The sequence below is a fragment of the Crocodylus siamensis genome, chromosome 4 (assembly GCF_052110815.1).
Source record: "Crocodylus siamensis isolate JL-2025a chromosome 4, ASM5211081v1, whole genome shotgun sequence".
Taxonomy (NCBI): Eukaryota; Metazoa; Chordata; order Crocodylia; family Crocodylidae; genus Crocodylus; species Crocodylus siamensis.
Genome location: NC_143398.1, coordinates 147,915,698 through 147,940,572, shown reverse-complemented (window position 1 = coordinate 147,940,572; position 24,875 = coordinate 147,915,698). Strand labels below are relative to the sequence as shown.

Below are 24,875 nucleotides of genomic sequence, written 5' to 3'. Positions count from 1 at the left end.
CACCAGAGTCGATTGTTCTGCATGTGTAGAGGCGCCCATTGAGTACAGTCGTGCACCTTACATTCTTAGTTTACTGTAACAGGGTGGCCTCATCATCAGGTCTTCACTGGCCACCCTGCTCCTCAAGTAACCACCCACTGATGGTGCTTCATCTTCTGCCACACCTTGATGAAAAAATATGAGAGTTGTTACTAAAGTGGAAGGCTACCCATTACTCGCCCTACCGACAAAGGCCTAATACCCACTCCAACCTCCCCTCCATGGGTCCCATGCTTTGCAGACGTTACTCTAATGTTACTTCTCTGGCCTATGGCCGGAGCAAACTGGGCACACAGTGGTAGCTCTTTTCTAGAGCCTTGGAGGGCCACTCATACACTACCCCTCTCTCACTGGGGTCTCACTCACTCCACTGGCTCTCACCCAGCCTCTTTCATACAGCCCTCTCTCAGGGGCCACGCTCATGCCACCTGGCTTTGGACTGAGCTCTCCTTGCCTCGGTCAGCCCCGACACAGTCTGTTGGGTATCTCCTGCTACCCTCACCTGAGCGTTTGAGTGATTGTCCAACTGTAGGCCTATTTTGCTCCTAGCTCCTCACCAGACTACTATGACCCCACTGGGCCTCCTCACTCACCCACACTCACAGGCCACTCTGTTCATCACCCCTCTCACATAAGGTCTCACTGATCGTCGCCCTCTCACACAGGGTCTCACTCATGCCCCCAGGCTTTTCTCTGCTGCCTGGGTATGGCCCCAGCTTCCTCTTCCAGCCTGAGCTCTGCCACAGGGCTCCTTAACCAAGGGCCCTGGGCTCTCCCTGCGCACTCAAACACCACCAGGGATGTGGGGCTGGGGTTATTAAGGCACCCCAACCCACCTTTCACCAGGGAGGTAACTGGCCTGGCATTTCCTCGGGGCTCCCACGCCACTAGGACCCCCACCAGACCACCCTTCCCTAGCAGGGTGCAGTTTTACATCTTACCCAGGACAAGGGGTCACATTCTCCCCTTAGCCTCTGCCCTCACCTCCTGACTCTAGCTAGAGCAGCCTCTCAGCCTGATGTTTCCTTCTTCCTGTAGCAAACTGCAGCCCCACTTACATCCCTGGACCAAAATGGCTGCCTTGATCAGGCCTCTGGCTGCTGCCTCTTTGCTGCTGTTGAAGTGGTACGCACCAAAGGTGCCCTGCCACATTTACATATGAGAACATCATGACCAATGCTGTAAAAAAGCCTTATTAAAGTCAAGTATATCATATCTCCTGTTCTTCCTATCCATAAAGCTCAGCACCCTGTCACAGAAGGCAATCAAGTTGATTAGGTATGGCCTGCTTTTGACACAATTATATTAGCTTTTTTCTTAATCCCTTTTTATCCTCTAGATTCTTAGAAATGAATCTTGCAAAAGAACTTAGAAAAAAGAGTTTGTTAGGACTGACTTGAGGGTCTGCTAAAGAAAATTATTTACAATCCACCCAGGAATTGGTTCTTGAGCACCATCTACTGGCACCATATCTATTCTCTCTCTCTTGCTCTCTAGGTACCAGATCCAAACAGGACTTTGGTGACCATGGTCTTCCACAAACCTCTTCTCTTTTAGGCATACAGAATTTCCAGTCAGTGGCAACACGTACAGGGTGCACGGGGGTGCACATGCACCCCCTGAGAGTGCTGGTGCACCCCCTGACAGGCCACACACCCTGCTTAGGCGATGGGTGGGGTGCAGGCAGGAGCACCAGTGCCCCCCTGTGAGCATCAGCCAGGGAGTGCAAGTGCCAGATGAAGCGCTGCACCCACTTCTGGGAGTGCTGTGGCTGCTTCTCAGTCCATGCAATCGGCCATGGGGGACCTCCCCCACGCCAGTCACTGACTGGTCTCTGGGGGGACGTGCCCCGCCTAAGGTGGCACCAGTTGCCCATGTTTCCAGTATTAATACATTCATCCATTTAGTTAGACTCTTGACATAAGTCACCCTCTGTCTTCCATGATCTCTCCTTCCTTCAATCCTTCGAGTTATGACCAGACTTTCTATTTCCTTTTTCCTCCTAACATGTCCAAGAAACTCCAACTGTCTCTTTCTTATGATAATCAGCAGATTCCTCCTGCAGCCTACTCTGGACAAAATATCTTCATTTGAGGTGTGACTTGTCCAACATACCTTCAAGATGCGCCTTAAGAAACACATCTCAGTTGTTTCCTTTTCCATACTTGAAGATATTGTCCAGAAGTCTGATGCATACATGAGGACTGATATAACACAGCAATCCAAAACTCTTAGCTTCATCCCCATAGAAATTTTACTGTTTGTCAATATCTTCTTCATTTTCAGAAATGCATCTTTTGCCATCCCTATTCTCTGTTTTATTTCATGATCACATTTACCATCTGATATTATCCAGCTTCCCAAGTAGTTAAATTTATTGATCTGCCTTATCTGTTCCTTATCTACTTTGTTGTTGCATACAAGAATGATCATCTTCTTTGTAATTACCATGCATTCTGTTTTTCTACAGGTGATGCTGAGACCCTTCTTGCTTTCACTAACAATAGTTTCTAAAATTTCCTGCATGATTCCTTCTGAATCAGCTATTAAGACTGTGTTAGCAGCATAACACAAGTTGTTCAAATTCTGTCCATCAGTGATCAGCCCTGGTAAATCCTCAATCTCCCTCAGTATTTCCTCACTGTAAAAGTTAAACAGGTCAGGTCTTAATTTGAATGAAATCACGTAGTTCATTTTCTATCTTCACTGCTTCAATTTGGCCCCAATAGAGGTTTCTTAAAATTCTCAAGTCTTTGCCATCAATTCTTTCAGCATTTTCATTAACTCCTCATGCTCGACTCTATCAAAAGTTTTGGTATAATCAATAAAACACAAGAAAAGGCCTTTCCCCATTTCTGCTGTCATCTGTGAAAGCATTTGTACCATGAAGATAGCAATGCTTGTACCTTGATCTTCTACAAAACCACATTGAACTTTTGCAATCTGCGGGCGTATTCTTCTTCTAGCTCTCATCATCAGCTTTAATAGGATCTTTGTCACATGGCTCATTAAATTGATGGCTTGATGCAGTTCACATCTGGTGGCTCCCTCCTACTTATCTATACAGAGATATAGAACACTGGTACCAGAGATTTAGGAAGCGAGTTGGCCCTGGAAAGAGCATTTCGTTTTCAGCCCTAGCTGGGATATTCCCAGGGCATGGGGAATAGGCTGGGAGAGAGTCACACACTAACTTCCTTCTACACTATACTGCCCATAACATTTGAAAGTAGAAAGCTGATGTTAAGATCTGAGCTCCATTTGTTCCACGGCATTTTGCCTATAGCCTCCCCCTATAACATAATTTGGGATGGAAGTGAGCAGAGCACCAGCTCCAAGCAATGACTTAGAAGAAGCACCAGAATGGTGCTCCCCACCCAAATCCACACCCCAGTAGCAAAAGCAGCACCGTTGTCCTGCTGTTGCAGCAGTAGCCAGGCACAAGAATGCTACAATGCTCTTGTAGGAGCAACAATTGGGGCATGCAGACCATGTCATAGCAGGAACAGCAGCCAGAGATTGGTTTTGAGTCCCTAAAGTAGGTAAGATACTTCCCTACCCTTCCTTCACCTGCTCGCAGGACCCTGTCCCTTCCAGTGCTCAGAGGCACCTCCCCCTCCTTCACTTACCTTCAGGGCTTGCCTGGGATGCCAACCTTGCTTGTTAGGCCTCTGGCTTCTATCTGTTAACAGCATGCATTGTATTTCCCTGTGGTCTGCCTTGGCTGTTTCAGAGGGCATGGGCAGGCACGATTTCTATGCTGCCTCTCCTGGGCTACACCATGGGGAGCAAACTTTAAAGTCTAGTTGGTGATTCACTGAAGAGCTCATTTTTCATCATTTTTTTTCCTTCCTTCATTCCTGGCTATTTTCAAATAAATGTTTGAAAATAAGTGGGTTCCTCTCCTGGCTACTATGAATGCGATCATTCATCACACATGATGGTTGGGGTGATATGGCCTTTTTGTTAGTCACAACAATGCTCTGAGGCTGAAAATACCTGCTGGCCAAAGTTAACTCAGAGAGAAGTTCTGCCCATGAGCAGCGCAGGTAATAATATCACTCCACAAGCATGTCAGCCTGAGGGGAAATCTTGATGGAGGGTGATGTGGAAGTTCAGGCATTGTATCTTTTGTGATTTTGTTCTTGACCAGAACAGAAGGGCTATGAATAGAATAGGACTCCTCAGAAAATGCCAGATAAAGATATAGCTAATGTTTACAACCCTGCACCATCTGAGCACATTTCTCTGACAGCATGCAAGTAAAATGAGCTGTTTTCTTTCTCCTAGGTGACATTGGAGGTCAGATGGGACTATTTATTGGTGCTAGTATCCTGACAATTCTAGAGCTCTTTGATTATATTTATGAGGTAAGATCCCCATTTTGGGTTCCTCATTCAGGATGGATGGTGTTATCCTCCTTAACTGGGTAAACATTGTGCTTGCCTAAGAGCAACCCTTGGCCCTCCCCTGACTGACCTTCCCTGAAGAGGTCCTGTTGCACTCACTGCCCAAGACCACAGGTCATCTCGTTGAATGATTGCTGTCTGCAGCCCCTTATGGGGAACAATTTCTTTGCACAGCCTGCTCTGTAATCACCTGACCTGGCCTATCAGCTGATGCCGCACCCCTAAGATATTGCACTACATCCCTCCTGCAAACTGTAAAACAAAAAAAACATAGCTGAACCCTGGAGTCTCTGGTGATATTAAGCCTCTTGCCTCCCAGCTACTTCTACTCCGGTTTCACTTGGGGATAGCTAAAAGCTGTTCCACTTCCCCTGCCCTCCTCTGACCCAAACTAGAGGGTGCAAGATACAGGAGGAGGGCCCTCCCATGTCTTAGCCCTCCAAAGCTGCATGCTTATGGCATCTGCCCAGGAAACTGGAGACCTGAATTGTAGGTCCCCATCACCCATAGGGGTTTAAATATGCATTTTTGACTTCCTAGCACAGTGCTCTAACCACAAGGACACAGGTTAAATATTATCCAAGTTCCTTTCCAGATCTCCTTTTGAAGCTGAATCATTTCTCTATGCATTTCATATGCATAGGAAAATGTATGGAGAGCAATGTAGCGGGAAAGATACTGCCCTACTGGAAACAAGGTAGAACCCAGGACCTGCTGCCTTTTGGAGCAGAGTCCATCTCACTGAGACACATAACTACCTTTTCCTCTTCCATGTGACTCCTGCTGCCACACAGTCCCTATCTTGGCTGCCCAGGGAGTCAGCTTTGCATCACATCACATAAGTTAGCTCCTGAACTGGAAGCAGTGTAGGTTCATCTGCGTGATACTACTAACTGTTTCTGCCACTAGTACTTCTAGCAATACTAATTAGTCCATGGACAGTTTCAGTTATTAGTGAACCTTGGCAGGGTAGTGCAGCATGTGTGAGGGTACCACCTCCAGACAAAATGGATTTACTCTGTAGATAAGCCACACTATCTTTGGAGGGAACTGAACAAGACAAGGATCTGCCTCATTCTGAGAGAAAAAAATGATCTTATTGTTAACACACATTTTGTATTTTGGGAGACATACTTTGTATCCTTGACTCTGTCATAGGTTTACTGGGAAAGTGAATGATTTCTGTGGCTTATTGTAGTTCATACGTGCCTGAACAGGGTGCTGGAACATGCTAAACACATGCACAGAGCTTAGTTGTCATCATGAATCTCACTAACCTTGTTAGAAAAGAAGTTAAGGATCCAGGATCCATGATTAGGCACGTTGATGGCACTGTACACAGGACATTTTTTCACTGCATTTGGGCATGGAGAAGGATTTGGATTTTTAATTGACAACTCTTAATCTGGCGCTGAATCTTCCAACAAAAAAAGGAGAGCGGAGGGGACTGGGAGAAGTGATTTGATGGGAGAATATTAGCAGATATTATTTTCATTTGAAGAAAAAACCAAAAGTGGAACTCAGCAAGCCATGAAACACACCCAAATATTTTTTCTAGCATTGAGAAACCTTTGCTGAGTCCACATGGAGCAGCAGTCTACAGGAAGTGTAATAATGTCATTTCATAACTGCCTCTTTCCAATTGTAACAGTGACAGAAATGAATCAGCCAAACAGAATAAGAACATGAGCTTCTTTGTTCATGGGAATGGTAATTTATGCTACCAACCAAGGAAGTGAAGCCATTTCTTGGAGCTCAGGTTGTGGGGCTGATGTGCCCTCTACTCCATCTAATAGGTAAAAGGAGAATATTCTCCCAACTGCTACCTGTGCTCAGTACTCTGTATGGGTGCATCTGCATGAGATGCGTCGCTGCACAGTAGCTTGGTTTACTGTGCCGTAAAGGCGAGCATCTACATGTGTGTGCCCTTACTGTGCAGTAAAAGTGGCTAATCATGATTAAATTTGCTACCTGCAAATGTAAGTAGCAAATTTAAGCATGATTAGTAAATATGCAGTTAAAGCACGTGTAGACATGATCTGGCAGCAAATTTACTGCCAGTTCTGCCCAGCCACTAGGGACTAGGAGCCTCTCTTGCACGAGGACTAGACTGCCTCTATGGCAGACCCTAGCTGCAGGCTATAAAACCCTGTGGATATGTTATGCCATGGGACACACAGACTAGGGAAATGAGAACACTGCAGGCCCTGAGTGTGCCCGTGGGCAGGCCACAGCCCTGGTGTGCCTGCTTCCCAGGACCTCAGCAGTGCTGCCTGGTCCTGCCCAGCCATGTGGCTGCCAGGACACTGATGTCAGGGCTAGAAGCCTGCTGCAGGCCTTCCAGCCCCCAGGGCCACCTGCAGCCAGCTCTGTGCATCAGGGCCAGCAGTACCTGCCTGCTGCACACTCCCAGCAGCCTGCCCTGCAGCTGCTGTGAGGCATAGCCTCTGCTGCACAGCTGCCAGTTCCTGCCGTGCCCCTGTGCTGGGCACTGCTGGTAGCTGCCCAGGGCTGGCAACAGAGGGGCAGCTGCATGGGGACCCACCAGCATGGCCTCATCCTCCCTAAGCCTGCCACCACCCATGGGCACACACCAGGGACCTCATGAAAGAGGTTAGTGACCTCGTGGCACTCTTGGGCAAAGCAGAGGTGCAGAAGTGGAGTGAACACTTGAACACCTACATCTATGAGGCCCTGTTGGGTGGGATGCAGGAGTGTGGGCACTCCTGGTTGGTGTGGTAATGCTGCATCAAGATCAAGACCTTGTGGGCACAATGGGTGGCTGCGACTGACCACAACTGTCAGTCTGGTTGTTCCCACAAGACCATGCTCTTGATGTGGCAGCTGACCAATATTTTGGTGCCCTGGGACCCAGGCCATAGCTGTGAGATTTACACAGCACAGGTGGGCTGCCCAAGCCCCCACCCACCCTGAGCCCTCTGGTGACACATCGCTGAAGAAGGAACACTTGGGCATTCAGTGTCCCACCTTGACCAGCTCCAATAGGAGCTCAGGGACCCCTGACCAGTGGCTACTTTGCTAGCTCTGCAGCCCAAGACCTTGCCTTGAGGAACAGTGGGCCATGATACTGTTGGCTGTCACCAGCACCAGCTCCTTCTTGGTGGGGAGCCCTGGCTGGGTGCCTGCATGTTGTGCACCAGGGGCCCAGGATACCAGGATACCAGGTCCTGCTGTATGCCATCACCAACAGGGAGAACCGTGCCAAGCCACCAGCCTTGCCAGCCCTGGACACATGGTAAGACCCGCACTAGGGGGGGAAAGGCCCTCCCCACTTCAAACCCCACCCCTGCCACTGTCCCTGCCCCCCCTCCCCACCCAGTCTGTCTGCACTCCCCTGGCCCTGGGTTCTCTGCTACAGCACACAGAGAGGTGGGACACAGTACAAAACTTTATTGAGCAGTCTGTGCCCCCACAGCTGTGTGGTCATGGGCTTCTCACACACTGAGGAAGGTGTTAATATCAGCAGTGATGTCCTTCTCAGCAGTGGAGAGCAGGGACATGTAATGCTGCCACAAGTAGCCCTCCAGGCAGTGGTGGAGGTTGCAGGGCAGCCTGGGCTTGCCACCTGCACCATTGTAGCTCAGACTCCCATGCCAGTTGTGCAGGTGTGCCCACGGCACCAGGAGGATTGGTAGCAGCAGGGTGTAGTGGGTTGGGCATGCCTCAGCCTGCACAAAGAGCTTATCACACTCCACCTTGGGCACATGCAGCAGGCACACTTGGGCACACTTGAGGAGCAATGGGGGCCTGGCTCCAGGGTGCCTCCCCAGAGAGGCCCTCTGCAGGGAGGGTGGGGGCATGGCCAGCTCCTTGCTCCTGTTTTCTGGGAGCCAGTGATCCCCAAGTCTGGGTGCCATGGGCTGGGGAGCAGCACAGCAGAGTAGTTGGTCTGTAAGGGGAAAGGGAATGGAGCGGGGTCTGAAGCCAAAGGAGCAGGTGCTGCCAGAAGCCTGGCCTGTCCCACCTTAGGAAGGGGTGGAGGAGGCAGGCTGCCTGTGGCCAGGACCCAGTGGGCCACTGGCCCCAGGGGACCATGTGAAGATGGGGGTTCAGCTGGTAGCTGCCTGGGCCAGAACTGTCTGCCTGACTTACCGTGGTCCCTCGTGCACTCGTACATGGCCAACCCCTGATTTGAGACTGGACACTGCATGGCCCCAGCACAGAGCAACTTATCTCTGAAATGTTGCAAACTCTCACAAAATTCTTCTATATCTTGCCTCTGCAGGGCCAGCATTTGGACATGGAGGAGAGGCTGCAGGGATGAGCAAGGATGTGGGCTCAGGGACACCACTTCCCAGTGCTGGAGCCCTGCAGATACGTCAGCTGTGCCAGAAGTGCACATGATATAGAGCCCTCCTCTTCCAGCAGCTGGTGCTACTGGCCAGGGAATGGGAGGAGCATGCTTGCCTGCCAGGAGAGGTGGGGGGCACAGGATATTGCCCAGGAGACCACCCAGGAGGAGACACAGGACTGGGCAGAGTGCAAGTTCTGGGCCGAGGTCCTGGCCCTAGAGCCACAAGCGCGTGCAGGTCCTGTGTGCGCAAAATAATATCCTGGGCCAAACTATAGAGGCCACAGATGATGACCACCAGACCCTAGATGCTTTCCTGGGCCCGGTGGTCTCATTTATGCCTGCCACTGTCTGGCCCCAGCCCTAGCCCTGCAGGCCCCCTGGCAGTCACCCACCACCCCACAGCAGGCCCCTGCCTAGTCCTGGTAGGAGGTCTTCCACTGCCTCTGGCACCTGCCCCAGGTCCAGTGCCACCCCTCTAGGCTCAGGCCCACCATTTATCCCATCTCCACACAGGCATAGAGTTGGAGCTGCCTGGAGTGGTGCTGGGACTTGACATAGGCCCTGGTGCGCATAGACTTTGCCAGCCAGAGGGGGAGCCACCCACCTCAGAGGAGCAGTGGACATGGTGGGGGTCCAGGTAGCTGGTGTAGGGCTTCATCAGCCAGGGCAGGAGCAGGTAAACAGGGACCCTGATGAGCAGGGGTGGGATGATGACAGCATCCAGCTGCAGCACCCCTGGTGCAAAGTGCCTGCTCTCCACCAACACAGCCAGGCTGAAGTTCCTGAAGACACAGGCATTGTGTGCACTGCCCGCCCAGCTGGTGCTTACATGGATGAACATGACCTGGTGATCCACAATGACCTGCAGAACTACGGAGTGGAATTCCCTGCGCTATAATAGGGGTAGTCTCCATGGGGAGGGCAGGTGACCAGTATGTGGGTCCCATCCAGGGCCCCGATACACTGGGGGAAGCCCAGTGATGGAAGACTGCCACCACTGCCTGAGGGCACCACACACCTCCAAGATGGCCTTCCTGGTGGTGTCCTTGTCCACACTGAATAGATGTTCCATATACTGGAGGCTGGTGGGCATGGCCAGTTTGAGAAGTTCCAGGGTCAGTCGGGAGTGGTGGCCACATGTTGGTGTCCTGGCACTGCAGGTGGGACTGGAGCTGATGGAGCAGGCCCCAAAAGGTGGCCTGGGTCAGCTGGAAGGTATCCACCCACTGCTCGTTGTCTCAGATGTGCTACACCAAGTGCTGCCACCAGTGCTGACTGAAGTGCCGGGCCCAGAGGTGGTGGGGCTGGAGGCCCAGGGGGTTGATGGCTGCCCCAGTGGTGGCCTCAAGGAGCCCTTTATCAATGTCCCTGATGGTAGGAGCTGCACAGCAGTGGCGGGGTCCTGGAAGGCCATGCTGTGGGCAGGCATGTGGTCACTATGTGTGAGGGAAACAGGCAGGGTGAGCCAGCGATAAGCCAGGAGACAGTCAGTGGACAGCAGTGTGACCAAGGCAGCCAGCAGGATTCTGGAACACTGTTCATTGCTTCCAGTGCCAGAGGCTGGAGCAGCCATAGCTGAGAGGCACAGTGGGCATTAACACAGCTGCCATGTGCTGCCTCCGTGTGTGCCATGCTGCATCTCTGAGCACAGGCCCTGGCTGCCCAGAGTGCACAGAGCAGGGCTGGGTTTAAAGATGGCTGGCAGCTGGGGCTGGCTTCAAAGATGACTGCTAGGTGCAAGCAGCTGAGGCCCAAGCTGGGTGCTCCCCCTGGTGGCCACAGGGATGCCTAGCAGGTTTGGAGGGACCTGGCAGCAAATTTGTTGCCAGATCCTTGCATGTGTAGACACTTAGCAAAAATTGCAAAATCTAAGCACAACTAATGCACGTGTAGACATGCCTTGTGTTTGTAAAGCCCTAGGCCAATCAAGCTTTTCCCCTGAGTGTCAGTGTTGTGGGTCTAGCTACAGGGACTTATATCAAAAGAGCTCAGAGACAAGGTGCTATATTATCATATTAATAAGTATGTTGGCAATACCCCCCCCCCCAAAGTGTAGAAGTGGAGTCAATGGTTGAATGGCAGCTGACCTTATTTCAGCTACTTCTTGCCTGGAGACAAGTCTGTGAAAGAAGCAGGCCAGTGCTCTAAGCAATAATAACACCTTCCCTCCAAAGCACTTGACAGAGGGAAGGAGCTATCTTTTAATCCCTATTTTACAATGGAAAGCAGGCAGAGGGCTACAGTGACTTGTTCCAAGGGCTTTCTCTAGATGAGAACTCAGGAATCCTAGCTCACAGTTCAGTCAAAGCCACTCAACAGGTAGCTTCCTTGCTGGGGAAGCTTTAGGTTCTGCTGCTGCAGGTCTCGTATTTCACATCCTCCAATCCACCTCAACAGCATAGGGAGAAGCCCAGCCCCAGAGTCTAGCCCAGATGAAGTCCAGTGCCACTGAATTTTTGGAGTAATGAAGGAGTCAAGCTGTCAGATGGCATCACTGTAGTTTTAGCTTCCACTTTATTCACTTAATGACTGATGATATAGATGTTTCATCCTATTAATCATTCCCAAGCAAAATACTTGGCTGGCCTGACAGTCCTCATATTTAACAGGGGTCAGGGAAGGGACTGGCCTCAGTCCAAGCCTGGATCCTTCTACAGGAAGGGCTGCAATGAAAGTCAGATAGTTGAGGGAGTCATTTGATCCTTTGGCTCCCTGCATGCAACATTTTCCCCTGGCCCCCAGTGCCACTGTCTCTTCATCCTTCTCCACTCACGCTCCTCAGAGTGGAGCCCTGTTTTATCGTTAGCTCAACAGCCCCTGAATCCCAACAGCCATGCCCTTATGCTGAAATCAGGCTTTTCTGTCCCCCTTCCACAAAGAGACAAATTTTGGCCCCATCCCTCCATCCCTTTGCAGGGCAAAGGTGCTGAAAGATGGGGTGAGGCTGCTTTACCCAGAACTATTCTGATGTTTCCACCTCATGCCAACACAAAGGTCTCTCCCCTGTTTCAGTATGAATGTCCTCACTGTACTCCTGGAATCAAAACTCATGGTAGAGGTGATACCATTTATTAGACCAAATATATTTTTCAAAAAAAAAAAATCTTTAATTGCAAGCTTTAGAGCACAAGCACCCTTCTTCAGGCATAGGAGAAAAGACTGTAAAAGTTCTCCTGGGTAGAAATTAAAGTTCATATTTCATAGGAGAGTTGAAGGTGTGGTAACATCTCCTGTCTGGAACAGTTCTTTTTATATGCAGATTAAGCTCAGAGAAAAGATGGAAGAGTCTGTTTACCTCAAAGTTGTTCAGTGGTAAGCAGGATGTAGTCATATTTCCTTCTGGTTATGGTGTTTCATATTTCACAGAGAAGTAAAAAGATGGAATGCTCTTCTGGGCAGAAATTCCTTACATGGTAAGGTGTCTCTGAGCTCTGTGATGAGGCTCTGGGATGTACTCCTGGCATATAAAGTAAACTGTGGGTTCAAGTGACAACCTGGGCTCTAGTTTACCCCTGTGTGAAGTGGGTTGAGTGTAGAGTTGAATTGCATCTTATGCGTATTTAACTTACGCAAATTCAGCTACACGTACTCAGCTGCTGGGGCTGGCCACTGGGTGCTAGCCAGGTGCCGGCCAGGGCACGGTGCATAGTGCAGCACCGCGTGGTACTGCCTGCACATGCCAGCATGGCTGGGAGGCTCCAGCTTGCTCACGCTTAGCTGGCTGCCCTGGCGGGACAATGCAGCAAAGGACGAGAGGGGTGAGGAGTGCAGCAGGAAGGGCGATTTCAGCTATACGCGATTTTCGCCTTACACGCTGACTTCAGCACGTAACCCCCACATAAGATATGACCTCCTTTGCAAAGCGTATTCCAGAAGTATTTGGAGCACTGGGAGTGAAGCCTGGTTGGCTAATTTCTAGGGCTGTGAGAGGCTTTAGACAGAGCTTTGGATCCAGAAAAGCTTCGGACACTTCGGGGTCCGAAGCAGCACATCCAGGTCGAAGCGCTGGCTTTATTCGGCTTTCCAAAGTGGCTCAGAGCTTCCGAAGAGCTTCGGAGCCACCTCAGAGATCCAGCCATAGGGTATAATGGGGAAACAATAAAATATCTATAATTTTGTTGTTTTTTTGTCCGATTTGTATGAAATTTTCAGGAGTGGTAGACTCTGCAGAGAACGAAGACTACCAAGTTTCAAGAAGATTGGTGCAGGGGTTTGAGGGGAACTGCACCCCAAATTCTTGAAAGCAAAACTCATGTCATGTCTAGGCTTTACAACATGGGGTGAAAACTACAGGGGTGGTGGCTCTTACTGAGGCCACAAAGCCTGCCAAGTTGTAAGGTGATAGGTGCAGGGGTTTGGGGGGAACTGGCCCTCAAGCTGCAGACAAACAAAACTGGTGCTATAGGTGCTGTAGGACTGACTGTCTGTGTTTAGGGGTGGGGAGGGGAGACACTGCTGCAAGCCTGGCTGCTGTGTGTGTTCCCAGTTACCAATCAATCAATCATGATTCACTCAGGGACCAGGGACTAGCACAATACACAGGACCTAGCTACTACTTTACTTAATGAGCATCAATTAGCACCTACAAAACCAGGCCGAGGAGAGGAAAGAATCAATACAGACAATCAACTGCCCCAAGACAGACACAGTCTTGGCACGAATTTTGTTTGTCAGCAGCTAGGGGTGCAGGGCCCAGAGCCTGACTGCACTGACCGCCTCGACAGCTAGAAGGCGTCATGGCCTCAGCAGGGGTCAGCATCCCTGCACCTGTCACCCCACTGTGCCTTAACACACGCAGGGTCACCCGTGCCACGAGTTTTGCTTGTCCACAGCTTGAGGGCCAGTTCCCCCCAAACCCCGGCACCGATCTCCTTGAAATGTGGCAGAATTTGTGACCTCATTAAGAGCTACCAGCCCTGCAATTTTGACCCCCCTCCCTGTGGTGTAACACACAGCCATGACATGAGTTTGGCTTTCAAGAATTTGGGGTACAGTTTCCCCGAAACCCCTGCACTGATCTTCTTGAAACTTAGCAGGTTTCATGCTCTCAGCAGAGACCACCATCCCTGCAGGCTTCATCCAAATCAGACGAAAAAAAAAAAGTTATAGATATTTCATTGATTCCCCATTATACCCTATGGCCGGTTCTCCGAGGTGGCATCCAGGCACACATTGTCAGCATCCCTGCTGGGGTCCAGCCAGCCGGACAGGGTCCACTGTTTAAAGATTTCTTTGCCTCTGTCTTCCTAAGTAGGGACCAGAACAGCCACCTTCCTGCTGGGCCCCCCTCAGGCCCCAGGGAAGGCACGCCTGGGCCAAAGGTTAGCGTGGAACTAGTGAGGGAGCTTCTGGAGGGGCTGGACGTGTTTAAGTCAGCCGGCCCAAATGATCTCCACCTAAAGGAAGAGATCCTAAAGGAATTGGCCAAGGTCATTGCAGGACCTCTGGCACGGTTCTGTGAGCACTCGTGGTGCTCTGGTGTGGTCCCAGAGGACTGGAAGAGGGCTAACGTGGTTCCCATCTTCAAAAAGGGGAGGAAGGAGGACCCAGGAAACTATAGGCCAGTCAGTCTTACCTTGATCCTAGGCAAGCTGTTTGAGAAAATTATGCTGGCACACATCCAGGAGGGGCCAGCTGGGGACTGCATGCTTAGGGGCAACCAACACGGGTTCATCAGTGGCAGGTCCTGTCAGACCAACCTGGTGGCTTTCTACGATCAGATCACCAGATCATTAGATGCAGGGGTAGCAGTGGACATAGTCTTCCTGGACTTCCGGAAGGCATTCGACACTGTCTCTCACCCCATTCTCATTAAGAAACTGGGGGACTGTGGTGTCGACACCCACACAGTCAAATGGGTTGCCAACTGGCTGGAGGGCCGCACCCAGAGGGTGGTAGTGGATGGATCCTTCTCAACCTGGAAGGACGTGGGCAGTGGGGTCCCGCAGGGCTCGGTCCTCGGGCCCGCACTCTTCAACATCTTCATCAGTGACTTGGATGAGGGGGTAAAAAGCACCCTGTTCAAATTTGCTGATGACACTAAGATGTGGGGGGATGTGGGCACACTAGAAGGAACCATCAGGCTTCAATCAGACCTAGACAGGCTACAAGGGTGGGCGGATGTGAATAGGATGGGATTCAACACAGACAAGTGCAAAGTGATGCACCTGGGGAGGAACAACCAGCACCATACCTACAGGTTGGGGAACTCCCCTCTTGTCAGTACGGAGGCGGAAAAGGATCTTGGAGTCATCATTGACTCCAAGGTGAACATGGGCCGGCTGTGTGGGAAGGCAGTCAGGAAGGCCAACCGTACCTTGTCATGCATCCACAGATGCATCTCGAGCAGGTCCAAAGAGGTGATCCTCCCCCTCTATGCAGCACTGGTCAGGCTGCAGCTGGAGTACTGCGTCCAGTTCTGGGCACCACACTTCAAGAGGGATGTGGACAGCATGGAGAGGGTCCAGAGGAGGGCCACTCGCATGATCAGGGGACAGCAGGGCAGGCCCTATGAGGAGAGGCTACAGGACCTGAACCTGTTCAGCCTCCAAAACAGAAGGCTGAGGGGGAATCTAGTGGCCTGTTATAAATTAGTCAGGGGGGATCAGTGGGCATTGGGGGAGTCACTGCCAGGAGTGACCAGGAATAATGGTCACAAGCTGGCAGAGGGCAGGTTTAGGCAGACACAGCATGGAACTAGTAGCTGTGCAGTGAGGCAAGGCCCTGCAGGAACTGCAGGGTCCAGGCAGGCTGCTGGGGGTTGGCTGCAGGCAGCTGAAGCTGACCCCAGTGACCAGGAGCTGGCTGCAGCTGAGCCCAGGTGCTGGTATGCCTAGCAGGATTCTGCAGGGCCCTGTGGTGCCAGGAAGTGCTGCCAGGGTTCAGGCCAGTTAGTACAGCTGGCCTGTAGCCTGTGCAGGGGCAGCAGTGGCCAGCAGTAACCCTAGGCTCCCTGCTCTTGTGCCCCAGGGCTCAAACTGCCTGCAGGCTTTTAAGGGCCTGGGGCTGGGGCTGCCATAGACCCAACCCAGCCCTAGAGCAGGAGAGGCTTCCAGCCCTGGGGCCCTGGGGCTGAGCGTAGGCTGGGCCCCTAGTGGCAGGGCTGACCAGGACCAAATTTGCTCCTGGTTGGCATCTACATGCATGTTACTGTACAATAACTACTCATGTAGACATGCACACGTACTGTGCAGTAAACTGTGCTACTGTGCAGTAAAGCATTTCGTGTAGATGCACTCACTGAGATGAGCATATAAGAAAGGAATAAAAAAAGGAAACGGAACTTCCTGATTTCAAACAAAGGCCTTCTTTCACATGCATGTACAATATTATAACTGTTAAAATGCCAAGTCATTTGCTTTCTTCTTAAATAAAGAAGTTGCTTAAATATTGTTGTTAAACAGGTTTTTTTAACAGATATATTTTTAAAGCTTCCTGGATATTGCATTCACATGTAGCTTATGACAATTGATTAATATTTCCCAAGTGCCCAAATGAGTTCAAAAGAAACAACTCAATGACTTTCAATGGGATGAGAGCCCTGCATCACTTTAGAGCTTAGGAAAAATTATTTCTAAAAATACAGTGATGTTTCTACAGTGTAAGGAAGACACTTCAATTATACAGGCCTGCTCCAAATTGCTCTCACAGGGCACATCTACACATGAAATTAATGCCAAGCAATAAATCCCAGAATATCACACTGGAGTTTGTTGCTCCCAGGCACCATGTTTACACGTGCACCTGGGACCTCAGCATGTTGAGCCGGGTCAGAGCAGCCCTGGCTGGCAGGGGCTGTCCAGGAGATCAGCCTGCCAACCTGGGGATGCTCCAACCCAACTCAACATACTGCGGAGGGGCTGGCTGGGGCACAAGTGTGCTCCAGTGTGGGGCTAGCTAGCAGGCAGCCCCTGCACTGAAGCACCCTCGTGCCCCAGCCAGAACCATCAGCGTCTACACATCTGTTGCTGTGCAGTAAAGAACTCTGCCATAGGATAGGACTTGTATTTACAAATACTAACATAGTTGGAGTTAATTAGTTTACTGTGGCTTAAGAGGGCTTCCCATACAGATGCTGAGACTTTACTGTGAAGCTGATTAGGCAGCTCCACAGTAAATGTCTCAGGTAAATATGCCTACAGACTCCTAAACGAGACTCCGGAAGACTTTAGGCACCAAAGGGCTTGCTACACCATAGCAGTAACAGATCCCAGTGAGGATAGGACCAAACATGCCACATATGCCCATACCCACAGTCAGAGTCTCAACTCAGAAGTAGCTCAGAGAGGTTTTCCCAGGCTTGGTGGTAAGCTTCTGAGTATAAAATGAGCTTGCAGGTCTGTGGCATGCTCATGTGGTATGCTTATGCCTCTTCTTGGGATGGACCACCATGATTACAGCATAGACATGAGGCCTGTGCGAAGTGGCTAGTATTCACTTCAGATTTGGATTCAGCTGATTTGGGAGACAGTGATTTGATTCAGTGATTCAAATCACTGTCCCAATCCAATTTGGCCGAATCTCTGAATCAGCCAGGCCAGGCCTATCCCCCTCCCACTCTCCCAGCCCAGCAATGGCTGCCCCAGCTCCTGGCACTTCTAAAAAAAAAAAAAAAGACCCAGCTCACTGGGTGCACCTGGGCAGGGGGTGATCCACTGTCCTGCACTGCGTGGGGGGCTTTCCACGAGCCCCCTGGTCCACCCTCCTCACTCCCCCAGCCTCCCCTCGGGTGCTCCACCCAGGCCAGCTCTGGCCCTTTAAGAAGAAAAAAAAATGAAAAAACCCAGAAACACCGCTCCTGCGGCTTCAAGCACCTACTCTGGACCCCTTTAAGAGTTAATTGGATGTTTATCTTGCTGGGATCCTGTGACCCCAGCTGACTTCCTGCCCTTTGGGCAGGGGGCTGGACTCGATCTTCCAGGGTCCCTTCCAACCCTAATGTCTATGAAATCTATGAAAACCACTGAGAGCCTAGATTCACCTGACACCTCCATTTTCACCTTAAAAGGCACCTAGATGTCCAGATGGAGACTTTTCACGTGTTCAGATGTGATCCGGATTGAGCCCTGAGGCACCTAGGTACCACCTTAGCTCAATCAGGAACCATATTGGACCTAAGAAGTGCAGAGAAGTACACCACAGCCCCTGTCCCTTCAACACCTGCAGAGTGCCTAGCTGATATCAATGACAGCATTGAGGTCATTGCAAAGCATAGCATTTGGAGCAGCCTTCAGTCTTGAACAAGGCCAACAGTCATGGAGGCAGGGCCTGCCTTTGACACAATCTTCCTAATGGTTAGAGCACTGGCCTAGGACGTGTACCCTTTTCCACTTGAGAGGATTCAAAACCACCTTTGGGAGAATGCCCCAGGCACAGGCAACAGAAGAGATTGCGTGTGAGTTCCCTTCCTCTCCCCCACTGAAACTGCCCCAGCAGGTATCACAGATGGAAAAATCCTGCAGCCAGAAGGAGTGCGAACAAAAGGAAGTGCAATTCTGTGGTGTAATGAAGCGGGTGCTGTCTTGGAAGGAGGGAGTACTGGGGTCTAATACCTGTTCCCAAGGCTGTTTGTGCATTTTCACTATTTAAAAAAACAGAAATAGCCCTGTCAGCAAAGAGCAGAACCTGTAGTGTAGCTACAATTGGTAACTATGATTAGATGATGGGAACACGAGCCTCTGGCCCTGATAAAGGGGCTGGGGGCTAGGACAGAGCAGGAGGGAGCATTGGAATGGATACAGACAACTGTTACTCAGCCAGCTAAGGCTCCAGCTGTGTGGATCTGGGGAAGGAGTCAAAGGGTGAAGGCAAGGAGATGCCCCCTCCCTGCCACTGAATTATCTTTACTCACCATGGCATTTGGCACAGACTACTGCTGATGGAGGGGGCAGGCAAGAAGGTTAACTGCTTGGCTGAAGGTCACCTTCCCCATAACTGGTGGAACCCCAAAGCTCCCCCTGGCTTCACCCCCACAGCTCCTTTCCACTTTGCTTCTAAAGCTGGAGCCAGCAGTTGCCAGGACCCTAGAGACCCCCCTGCCTGTACTGCCTGAATCCTGGACAGCAGCCAGAGCTGCCCAGAGCACAAACCCTACCAGGTAGGCCTCTGGGCAGAATGCAGCTCCCACCTGAGCACCTTTATCACTGAGCTACAGTCAGGATCCATTTTGCTGTGTCTTCTTCTGGCCCCATGAATCTTGGACTCATGACCGTCTGATGGGCCAGCTTCCAAAGGAGGTAGGGAGAGAGTTCTCACCTGATCTGCACTATAGCCTGGTGGCTAAGGCACTGTCTTAAAAAGTGGGTTGCAAGAGATTGAATCCCTCCAAGTTGAGGGTAAGACACTACTGGAGTTGCTGGGCTTTGCATTCGACTATGTGCTGCTGCTGATGTGCACAACATACCTCTGGCCCCTGAGATGGTGGAGGTTCCTTTCTTGCACTCCTGATTCATGTGACTGAATTCCAGAGAAGTGCAGGAGTAACCTAGTATTGTCTTTCTGAGCACTCTAGGGCAGTGTTTCCCAACATTTTCCAGCCCAAGGCACACTTACATTAATACAAATTTCCTGCAGCACACCTGTTAAGGCATTCCCCATCCTCATACCTATTGTAGCTCATTGCCATGGCAAAATTTCGTGGCACACCTATGGATTTCTGATGGCATGCTTTTGTGCCATGGCACATTGGTTGATAAACACTGCACTAAGGGCTTCCAGACTCAGGATTTAGGTGCTCTGAATCACTCTGTCATGACTACTAACTCTCTCCCTTGATTGGAGGGGGTATCTTAGATAGCCAGTCCTTGCCACTTTTTGGGGCAACGTGTCTAATTTTTAGGCATTGCTATTCCTAAGTGGAAGCACTTCTGAGAACAGTTTGGATCTGGCCCATAGCTTCTAAGCAGCTATTAATATTTGGTGGCATTTCTTTGCAATGAAATATATTGAAAATTACAAGCCTACAACCAATAAGGGCTTTGGAGCTCAAAAGGAATCTTCTCCTTATGTTATACTCCAGTCTTCATGCCTACATTATTCCATTAACATTTTAAAACCCAGTCTTTATTTTGGCCTCTTTAATGAGAAATTAATACAAACTATCTGAACTAAAGGCTTCCCTCCCCTTCATTTCCCATTTCTTTCTCTCAACTGATAGCTCCAAGAACCTGAAGAAGTTTTTTCTTCCTTCTCTTTCACCTTTTGTGAAGCATGACTTGCTGGTGCAATGAATGGAACTGCCTTAGCTAGTCAGGAGTGCAGGGCTAAAGTGAAAACGTTTACCTCACCAGCCAAGATTTTTCAAACACTGTCCTCCCCACCTCCCAGCAGAAACAGGGATTCTGCGCAGTAATGTTACTCTTGAAACACATAGCTACTTTCCACCTAAAAAGCTTTGTTGCGTTCCCAGTGCAGGGTATCCCAAAAACTGAAAGTCTCGCACTTCCACTCTGCAATGGGCTCCTTGTGACTCTTTCCTGTTCCCTAGCAGTGCAGTTCAACTGCGGTCACAATGCAGCTCATTCCCAGCCACTGATGGTGCTAGGGCCTGACTCCTTTAAGAAGTGCTGCTGAGCACAAAGGGGACTTCCTGGACTATCTGTGGGATGTGGAGGAGAAGTAAATGGATCTCTGGGGATCTGCCCTGCCTGCTGCTGCCTAAATCCCGCTCCCAGTAGCTGATCCTGGGCAGTTTGTGCCAGGTGGGATTGAAACTTCCAGAGACAGGGCACTTCCCTGCCTTGGCTTCTGTTAGCCTCCAAATAGTCCTTCGCTTTAAGCAGCAGAATGATTTTAACGGATTTTTTCCCCTTTCAGTTGCAGCAGCTGGAATAAGCTGGATGTGGTGGAAGGGGCAGGGCTCAGTTTTCACAAGTCCCTTTAAGTAATCATCACTCAGCTTCAGATTATGGGATATGAAATAACCAAAAGCCTCTGTCTGTAGCTATGAGAGGGACGTGGACATCCCTCATTAAACCCCATATTGGAAAGCAGGGCTTTGTGTATTACCTGGTGCCAGGACTTCTTCAAAGGCACAATGCCAGCAAGATCTTGCTATCTTTAAAACTGGGGGCCATGCTGGCAGTGGAGCTGGATCCAACCCTCCGTGGTCAGATACCAGGAGCTCTCAGAGGGGTCCTGGAAATATTTATATTGGGCTGAGGACTGAGATTACACAGTTCAGCCTTGAAGAAGTGAGTGCTAAATCCAACAGAAAACGGGTTAGGGGAGTACCCAATGTGAGGGTTCACCAGAGTGGCTGTCTAGGTGCTATGGAGCATGCTGCTATGAACGCTCTCAGGATAGAGGGGCAGGGGTGGGCAGTCACTGCGCAGGCAGCCTCTGTGTGCGGTCAGGGACAGGGCAGGCAGCACAGCAGCAGATAGGGCAGGGAATAAAAGGTAGAGTGGCAGATCAGGCAGGGAAAGGGGATTGGAATGGCACTTGGGGAGAGCAAGGGGCTTAATTTATGGCAAATCTGCCAAAAAGTTTGGCCCCCCACCTGGCTTAATGTAACAATCTTTGCCTCTCTTTCAGCTGATTAAGGAAAAACTGTTAGATCTGCTTGGCAAGGAGGAGGAGGAGGGGAGCCATGACGAAAATGTGGTAAGGACGATAATCAGTGCCATCACAGCGTGCCCCAAAACGGTCCAGCTGCCAGCTCCCAAATCATCCTTGATACAGAAGGAAATATACTTGAAAGTGAGGCAGCAGAGCCAACCCCAGCCCAGAGGCTACAAAGCATCATGCTTCAAAAATCATGAGATTTGGGGGGTTTTAATAAATTTTAGGGGGAGAAGGCCTATTTGCTTTTTGAATATCAGAGGACACGTTTTCCAGCTCTTTTCTGTCATTGTGAGAGCCTCTCATTAAAAATAACCTGAGAGTCACCTGGCTCCAAGAGCAAGGTACTTCAGGGAAATAAAATCTATCATAAGACACATGATAACACCACAATAGTATTCAGAAGCAATTAGCCAAGTGAAGGAAGAGAGAGTTTGCTTCATGATGATAAAAGAAAAGAGGCAATTATAGATATTTTTATGAAACAATTTAAAGTGTCAGATTGTTGGGCAACTCTTGAAAGAACAGTTGAGGCAGAGATGTCCAATATTCATGGGGGAAAAAAAGGATTAAAAATTTCAAAATGTCATAGTTATTCTTTTTTTTGACAGGGTTGGAAATATGCCCATTATTTATTTTGTGAAATGTGCTACACAAGTTTAAGTACAATATTTATCAAAATGTTATTGTTGTTTTTATAACAATTGCTACTATCATTTTTTGTTTTCCCCAAACTGCATTTTTCCCCTAAAAATTGTGTTTTCAATATTATTTTTCCACAAGGACTTGGAAAACAACTTTGGTAAATATTTTGAAGTCAATGAGTATATTTGCACAAATGGTCACAGGAAATATCACTAAAGCCAGGCCATTTCAATAAAATTAAGACTATCAACAACGTCAAAAAAGTGAATCAAAAATGGCCATAAGAGTGTCACTAAACATAGTCCCAGGAAATACTGCCAGAAATGGGCAGTGTGAAGTCAACAATTCCTTACAAAAAATAATTAAGTTTGGAAAGGAGAAACATTACAAATGTTTCCTGTGCTAAACAATATTGAAGCTCTTTTTAAGAGAGAGATTTTCACACCCACTCCCTTAGCACTCCCTCCATTTCTGTGCCCACAGCATAGGCTCCGTCCCTGGTTCATGGGTGGAAGTACAGAGGCCTTGATTCTACCTTCATCTACTTGCGGGAGCTGACAACATCAGTCAGTATCATAGACCACTCCATTAGCACTTTTCCAAGAACTTGGTATATCACTATGACTCCGGGTCCTGATGGGGAAGAGGAGAAGCAAAAACAAAGCCTACTTAGAGTTGGCCCCCCTTTGTGATCTTATGTTTTCAGAGGCTCCCAGAGTTTCTCCAGTTCTCAGCCAAACTGCAGGCTGGGTTTGTGCCTGCCAGTGACTAGAGAATCTAGGAGAGCCTTGAGTACAGCAAGAGCAGCCACAGGCAAGTTCATGAACACACTTCCTTGGTCTGTCTTCAGAGGTACAGAGAACTTAAAGCTTCTCCCCCCACTCCTCAGCCTTGCTCCCTACATATATGTGGAGCCCATAAGAACATAAGATCTGCTATTTCCTGGGCCAGACCATAGGTCCATCTTGCCTGGTAGCCTCAGAGCAGCAGGGGTGCCACCACTTCTCCCTGGCTGCTGCTGGAGCTGGGCAGGGAGCAGCAGGAGCCTGAGAAGCTGCTGTAGGCTCCTGCTCTCCCCACCACCACCACCTCTGCTTCTCCTGGACCTACAAGCCACCCTCCCCAGCACCAGCCAGCACCTGCTGCCACAGCCACCTACAGCCATGGGGACCCCACAATAGCAGTGGGGCCCCTCCACCAGCACCACCATGTGCTGTCTGCTTGCTAGCTGCTCCAGCAGCACCCCTATATTTGTCCTCCTGTGGTGAGTCCTGTGCTTCTCTCTCCCAGTGTTTGTGTACAGCTAAGTAAGCCAGCAACATGCTTCTCCCTCCCTCCTGTGTGTGTCCCTGTGTCCCTTTTTATGTCCCGGCCCCCACCCACAGCCCCGGCACCACCCCTCCACAGCTCCCCACCTAGTGCAGCCAGAGCAGGCACCCAGGAACCCAGCTACAGGCAGAGGGGAAAACCATGACTCCCCCTCTCTCACCCCACCCAGCCCCTTCTAAACTAGCCCTCCAACGGCAGGGCAAGAGCCCCCTGAGGGGACTGCAACACCAGCATCCCCAAACTAGGGGGCTGCCAATGAGCCGAGAGAGACCCTGCAGGGCCAGGGGACTCCCTCTGGCCAGTCGCCACCAGAGGGGGCTACAGGGAGCCCCAGATACATCAGGGCAGGGGAAAAGGCAAGGGCTGCTCGTCCTCCTCTTCCAAAGCGGGTAGGAAGGGTAAAGGGCCTGCACAAAAGGCCAATGTGCCAGCACCTGCAGGGACCAGTAACACCTGGTCAACAGGTGCCCCAACCACTCAGGTTTCTCCCAGGTCTTCAGCCAGAGCTATGCCCAGGTGGGCCCTCCACTGCCTCTGTCCATAACACCTCAGGCAATTGGGCCCTTCCCGCCATCACCAGGCACCGTAACATGTGCGAGATTGAGCTGTCACCATTTGAGAACCATGCATGTGCTCGTTCGGGTAGTGGGGGCCCCAAAGATTGTGGACATGGGCTACTGATGCCACCTTAGTCCTGGGGGGCATGTGCCCCCCTTGCAACAAGTCCCACCGACCAGAGTGGGGAGTCCCACATGGGCAATTCTGCAGTCTGGCGGGGGGGCAGTCCTGCAGTCCCAGGAGCCTGCAGCCAATCACTGCACTCACTGCAGCCACTTCTGAAAGCAGGTGCAGTGAGCACTCAATCAGCCTGTGCTTGCAGGGGGAGCACCGGTGTTCCTGCCTATCCCCCACGCCCATCACCTAAGCGGTGAACACGGCCATCGGGGGGGCACCGGTGCTCTCAAGGGGTGCACGTGCACCCGCTATGCATTGCCACTGATTGTGGAAGCCTCCAGGTGTTACCACAAGGGTGTATTCTACCTTGCCATGGAAGCTGCTGCCCAGGAGGCAGTGAAGAAGGTGGGGGCAAGTATGTCCTGCTCAAGCCCCTGGAGGAGCTGGGGACCTTGGTGGCCCTCAACTACATCCTGTCCTACATCCCCAAGTGGGCCCTCATGCCCTTTCTGCAGGGCTTGGGGAGAGTCCTAGCCCCAGTTTTCACTCTCCTGCTGAGGTACTGGGACCCCAGCTTCCACCATATTCAGTTCTTCTTCCACCAAGTCACCATCCAGTAGTGGCAGGGGCAGAGACAGGAGGGACCTTCATGGTTCCCTTCCTGGGGTCCCCAACCACATCAACTACATAGCGGAGGAGGTGAGGTGTTTCCAGTGCTGGCCACGGGGGCACCTCTGCCAGGAGCGCCCCCTTATCTACAGAGGGCACCGCAGGCCCCAACCAAGGAGAGGATGCCACCACCACTCGCACCCCTGACACCCTATCCCCAGCAGCCAGCTCCCGCAAAAGCTCAGGGGACCTTGCACCTCAGCCATCAGAGGGATCCCAAAACAGGGGGGTGC

The 24,875-nt window shown here is 50.6% G+C and overlaps 1 protein-coding gene across 4 annotated transcripts in view; it reads left to right on the top strand.

Annotated features, from left to right (window-relative positions):
- LOC149866763 (acid-sensing ion channel 2-like) overlaps positions 1-24,875 on the top strand; it is a 447,342-nt gene that overhangs the window by 410,397 nt on the left and 12,070 nt on the right. For 3 of the 4 annotated variants that reach the window (XR_016441947.1, XM_090044135.1, XM_090044133.1), the window contains 2 exons: positions 4,330-4,409; positions 21,298-21,366. Coding sequence is in view for 3 of the 4 variants with exons in the window: in XM_090044135.1 (XP_089900261.1) it covers positions 4,330-4,409; positions 21,298-21,366 (149 nt within the window). In the remaining variant the exon portion in view is untranslated. The remainder of the gene's footprint in view (positions 1-4,329; positions 4,410-21,297; positions 21,367-24,875) is intronic. The other variant, XM_090044134.1, reaches the window with a different exon arrangement.